Here is a 6571-nt window from a genome sequence, read left to right as displayed (position 1 = left end):
AACATGGCTGGGTGTCAGTTATGAATTAGTATTTATAGCTAGAGTATTTGTGAAACATGTCCTTTATAACATGTTTAAAAACGTAACTTGAATGCCGCTATAGCACTTTTCTTAGCATATTTTTATAAAACATGATAGTTATTATATACCTAACTTCAGAACGTTCCTCTTCACACTGGAACATATATCATTTACAATTTCCAGCGCACGTATATGTATCAAGACGGTGAAATTTCTAATATGACAATATCAATGTTCAGATTTCAAGTTTATCCAAAATACACAGTTTGAAAAGTCGCAACATTTCAACCAAAACTAATCATAATATATCTATATATATATTTTTTTTAGAAACGAGAGTAAATATTGTAATAGTACCCGCGAATAGTACTCAATTTACTTTTAAGAGCCAAAATAAATATTTCAAAAGTTAGATGTCCTAATAATAATATTAAAGTTTACAACTGCAGTTAAAACATACTGTACATGTTAAGCTGTATTAAAATATGATCCTATATTTGCATTATGAACACATTAAAAAACATAACATATATCAAGAAATAAACGTATACCTCCTTTTCAGTGCTTAAGATCAGCCTTTTCAGATCAGCCAAACAACGGTTAATCCTAGCTCTCCGTCGTCGTTCTAGCAGAGGTTTGCAAATCTACATAAAAAAAGCGATTATTAACTTATATTACAAAAACAGTTAGGGATTTTATTACACCTATCCTATCAACGTTCCTCTTGTACTTCCCCGTTACTTTCCAAGATTATGATATCATTTAACACAATCACTACCTTTCCACTATCACTTGGTCGGTTCGAGTTGTCTGTTAAGGGCATCTTCGAGAACCCATCAGAGAACACCTCGTGATTTTACCTCAGGTAGACATTGCGTGTGATAAGGTGGGCGAGCCTCGCCGCCAGGAGCTTTTGCTTTAACGAATCAGCGACGGATTCTCTTTCGTGGAAGCAGAATTCAGATTTTTCATTGAACGGGTGCGCGCACGATACGCACTAACTCAATAGGTGAATGTAAACAGAAACAACTTGAACATGAAATTATGTTAGTACGTAGCGTATAGAACAAGTATATCTCTATGAATGTAACAACGTTGGGGGGTTAAACAAGGGAAATAATGTAAACAGAGACAACTTGAACATGATATTATGTTAGTACATAGCGTATAGAACAAGTATATCTCCATGAATGTAACAACCTTGGGAGATTAAACAAGGGAAATAATGTAAACAAAGACAACTTGAACAATACAAGTTACATGACAGACAACAAGCTGACAACGAGGGAAAATTCGAACAAATTCTTTTTAAAGTAACCTCCATGTCTTTCCAAAACGGCAGTTAAATGTACTTGTAATTTTAACCTAGTTAAATCCGAACGTAATGTGCAATAATTGATGGATTTTCTTTCTTTCTCGTTCTTATACAATAAACAACCTAAGTAAATGAGCAAGTTTTGCTGATATTTGTTTAAGATATTATTGTGTCACAGACAACACATTACTTTTGTGCTACCACCAAAAACACTCGTTGAAAACTGTTTAGTTTTCAATGTGTCACAGGTAGCACATGAAGTTACCAGTAAAACACATATTGAAAATTGTTAGGTTATTATTAATCTGTCATTGAACTAAAGTGAAGCTAGCATTATTAGTAAAACACAAGTTCAAAAGTTTTAAGTACTAATGTGCCACATATAGCAAATGATACTTATATATTCAACATTTTAGGTATTATTGTGTCATAGAAAGCACGTGACATTTGCATTATTTATGTAACACATGTTCAATATTTTTAGTTACTATTGTGTCACAGAGAGCAGCATAAAACGTTTGTACTACCATTAAAATGCCATTAGTATAATCACTAATGTATCACGAATAGCGCATGAAATTTGCATCACTAGTGAAGCAGACGTTGAAACTTATTAAGCATAAAATTAATTATTCACTTTGTGAAATTTGTGTTCTAAAGCACTTCTCTCTTTGTCTACACAACCTTATCGAATGACATGCATCGTCTCGCTTTGGTAAGATAAATAAACTAGAAGCTCAGTTAACTTTTGTAAGTTTACACTAAAAGAACATACAAGTAGCAGAAGGCGAAAAAATTATATTTGTTCCTCGAAAAAAAAAAGGTTGTACTTGAAAATATTATAGTAAGTCTTTACATTCTACCACCAGTCTGTAGCATCATTATTGAGTAAATATAATAGTTTGGGACTGAAAAGGTCTGCAAATGCAACTAATACATGTCTTTAGAACAACAACAACTACTACATTGTGGTAATTAAATTTTTGGAATTGTTTTCATCTTAATCTCCTATAACAATATACCTTGTAGTACAAAAAGGGTGCAACTTCACCCACTCTACTGACTAGCTTATGTGTGAGTAGATTAGTTTAAAAAGGACACCAGCAGCATCCACACTACTGACTAGCTCAGGTGTGAGTAGATGAGTTAAAAAAGGACACCAGCAGCCTCCACTCTACTGACTAGCTCACGTGTGAGTAGATGAGTTAAAAAAGGACACCAGCAGCCTCCACTCTACTGACTAGCTCACGTGTGAGTAGATGAGTTAAAAAAGGACACTAGCAGCCTCCACTCTACTGACTAGCTCACGTGTGAGTAGATGAGTTAAAAAAAGGACACTAGCAGCCTCAACTCTACTGACTAGCTCACGTGTGAGTAGATTAGTTAAAATGGACCTAAGCTACTTCCATTCTACTAATTAGCTCATTTCTGAGTAAAAAGAGTGAAAAGAAAAACACAAGCTGTTCCACTCTACTGACTAGGTAACGGTATGAACAAAAGAGTGAAAAAGCCACACGAACTTCCTCAAGGATTACTAATAGCTCACGCGTGAGTAGAATAATGGAAATGGGACGCAAGCTGCCTCCATGCTATTGACTAGCTCACGTGTGAATGAAAACAAGGTGAAAAGGGGTCACAATTTCATGTGTGAGAAAAAAAAAGAGTGAAATGGGACAAAAGTTGCCTACATTATACTGATTAATTCACTTGTAAATATAACAGTGAAAAGAGAATACAAACTGTCTCAGTCATACTGACTATTCATATATGAGTAGAAGAATGGAAACGGTGCACAAATTTCCTCAAAGGTTGTTAACTAGCTTACGTGTGAGTAGTGTATGAATGGTGAAAAAGGACACAAACTGCCTTCATTCTACTGACTAGGTCACGTATGAGTAGAAGAAGAAGAATGGGTACAATTTACCTCCACTCTACTGACAAGCTGACGTGTAAAAAAACAGTGAAAAAGGGACACAAGCTGCTCTCCACTGACGAGGTCACTTGTGAGTAAAAGATGAAGAATGGCCACAATATGGCTTCGCTCTACTGACCACTCACGTGTGAGTAGAAGAATGAAAAACGTTCACAAGCTGCTTCCACTCTACTGACCAAACCAAAGCATCTCAGATATTGACAGAGACTTTGATATTGGTGTAGATGTTGAGAACGATTAAATTCTCGCCTACAGTTTAGAAAGTTTTCTCTAGTAAGACTGCTTATCTTTAAAAGGAACGCTTATAATCATAATGTTCAATTTCTCTTGTTTCGTTCTCAAGTAAATCTAGCTGATAGATTTAGTAAAGTAAAAATATATGTGTGTACATAATTATATAAAATACTTTGGCTTTTTCTACAAATATTCTGAGGAGAAGAAAGTCATTCAAGTACCATAACTGATGTTTAAATAAATTACGTTATACATATATTAAGTTAATCAATGAAACAGTTTATTTGTTCACTTTTTGTCTACAAAAATATGCTGAAACAATAAAGGAAAATCTGAACTTTTTATGCATGCTGAATAATTCATTACACCATTTATAAAATATAAGTAAGATCGTAATTAATAATTTCCAATGACAAAATTTATCAAAAATAATTTAAAGTTATATTTAGTTGCTAAAAGCTCTATTTTTAGAAGAAAATAGGAAAAAATATGCAAACACTGAAATCTTGTGTATAAAATATGGACTGAAAGACTTGATTATAAGTTCTCTAACTCTTCTTTCTTTCCAAACTCTTGGAGGTTAAGAAAAACGTCACTGGGTATGGAATTATGTAGTTGGTCTTGAGATGATCAGTGACATCACCTTAACCCATTAACTGCGGATGACGGATATTTCCGTCATTGAAGTTCTATGGCTCAGCTGCGAATGACGAAAATATCCGTCAGTCGCACTTATATAACTATAACTCTATGCGAATGACGATAATTACAGTTTTATTGTGATTGATGAAAACGGCAACTGAGCTGCTCCTGCAGCAGTTAATGGGTTAATGTTGTTCGTCTACTGGATACTTATAGAGGTTAGGCATGGTGGTGGTGGCGTCTACCAAAACCATGGGAGCTGTTAGTGCCAGTAGGTGCTGAACTTGAAGGGAATAGATGGATTAACTGTGGTATAGCTACTTTTCCACGTATGTAAGGCCGGCTGTTGTGTGGTCATCTCAGAGTCAAAATCTGGGGTTTTCTCTAGAATTGTTTTCATAGCTCTGTTACATATCCTAGTTCCTTGCCTTCCGAGGTATGGACTTTCCGTGATTTTCACTGTCATGGTTTATGTAGCTTTGCCACAGCTCCCATCTTTTCCCTGTTATACTCCTCTTCCACGGTAACAGCTTTCCAGAATTTTCACTGTGATGGTTTGTGTAGCTCCACCACAAATCATAGGTTTTCCCTTTCACAGTCCTCTTCCAGGTTAAGGACTTTCCATGATTTTCACTGTAATGGTTTACTGCTCTCAACTTTTCCCTGTTACAGTCTTCTTCCAGACAAAACGAAGTTGCTTAAGCAGAGCATTGTTATTATTAATTCACATTGTTAAGCTGCCGGTATACGAGATATAAATTAGTTGCGAAAACAAAGAACAAGTTGTTTGCATAGTGCGCTGTTATTGCTAATTCACCATATATATTGAGGTATTAATATCTGAGATGCAGAACAGTTAAGGCAAACCCAAGCTGCTTATTTCTGCATTTTTATCGCTAATTTACCTCATTGAGTTGTATATATATATATATATATATAAACGAAATACAAATCTTTTGAGACATAATAAAGTTGCTTACGCACTGCACTGTTATTGCTAATTCAATTTGTTTAGCTGTCGATGTAAGAGATACAAGGAAGTCTAGACAAAACAAAGTTGCTTACACTCTGCATTTTTGTTGTTAATTCACCTTGTCCAACATGAGTCAGTGTAGACAAATCTAAATTGCTGATGAACTGCATTGTTATTCTCAATTCACTCTGTCGACTGTCTAATACACGATTCACAGATCAGTTAAATGAGAAACAAACTAATTTTAAACTGCATTGTTATTGTTAACTAATCCTGTCGTCTATCGCTATACCACATATGGACCAGTCCTCACAAAACAAGCTTGCTTATAAAACAAATTGTTATTTCGAAATTCCTTTGTATAGATTTTGATTAAGGATATATAATCAATCCAGACAAAGAAAAGTTGCATAGACATTGCAATTTTATTGGTAATTCACTTTCTCGAGCTATGGATTTCAAATATCAGACCATTTCATAAAAAACCATGCTGCTTACGTCTGCCTTGTTACTGTTAAATCACTTCATCGACAGTGTTGAATTCGAGAGGTGTAAAGGGGACCCCCCCCCCTATGCAGCTCCTCTGAAGTACAGTATTTTACATTTTATCGAATGTTAATTTTAATTAATTCCCTCCCAGCTTCATGTCCTCTCCTCCGTGAAAGGTCTGGATTCAACATTGCTTCATTGAGCTGTCGATATACAAGATTAAGACCAGTCGAGACAAAACCAAGTTTCTTATGCACTGCACTGCTTTTTATAATTCACGTTTTTAGCTGGTTATATGTATACAAACTTCAGACCAGTCCAAACAAAACCAACTTGCTGAAACAAGCAAGGGCGCCCGCAGAAAAACAAAATAGGAGAGGTCAAGTAACTCAAGTTTGAAAAAATTATGAAATCGAAATACAAATATCTTGTGATTTTCCAATAACATAGAAGAATGATATTACATATTTAGTATTTTTTTTTCTTTTTGAAAATGCAGGGGGGATCAAGTGACCCTCTTGCCCCTTCCTACTGGCGCCCATGGAAGCAAGGCAAGAGTTTTGTTAATTACCTTGATTGACAGTCCAAATAAAACCAATTTATTTTTACACTGCATTGTTATTGTTAATTTACTTTGTTGAATTGTCGATCTACTAATTACGGAACAATTCAAACAAAACAATTTTGCTTACACAATGCATCATCATTGTTAATTTACCACACCAAGCTCTCCATATTTAAGATACAGACTATTCGAGACAAAATTAAATTGTTTAAGCTCTGCATTGTTATTGTTAATTCAACTTGTTGGCTGTGGATATATCACCTTTAAACCAATCCAAGCAAAACGAAGTTTTTTATGTGTGCATTGTTATTGTTAATTCGTCTTGTCAACTGTTGATTTACGAGATACGGAACAGTCTAGACCAGGGGTGCCCAAACTTTTTAGAACCGCGACCTACTA

General features: G+C 35.0%; 1 protein-coding gene across 2 annotated transcripts in view; it reads right to left on the bottom strand.

Annotated features, from left to right (window-relative positions):
- Positions 1–5265, bottom strand: part of LOC106472896 — a 9636-nt gene extending 4371 nt beyond the window's left edge. Inside the window, exons 1-2 of one of the 2 annotated variants that reach the window (XM_022401441.1) lie at positions 5211–5265; positions 573–665 (exon numbers count right to left, since the gene is read on the bottom strand). In XM_022401441.1, the coding sequence (XP_022257149.1) occupies positions 573–665; positions 5211–5219 (102 nt within the window). In that variant the 5' untranslated portion in view covers positions 5220–5265. Of the gene's footprint in view, positions 1–572; positions 666–799; positions 876–5210 lie in introns of those variants that run through there. The other variant, XM_022401440.1, reaches the window with a different exon arrangement.
- Positions 5266–6571: the final 1306 nt, after the last annotated feature.

Source organism: Limulus polyphemus, unplaced genomic scaffold (genome assembly GCF_000517525.1).
Source record: "Limulus polyphemus unplaced genomic scaffold, Limulus_polyphemus-2.1.2 Scaffold5711, whole genome shotgun sequence".
Taxonomy (NCBI): Eukaryota; Metazoa; Arthropoda; class Merostomata; order Xiphosura; family Limulidae; genus Limulus; species Limulus polyphemus.
Note: the sequence above shows the minus strand (reverse complement) of the source record. Positions and strands in the feature narration are given on the sequence as shown.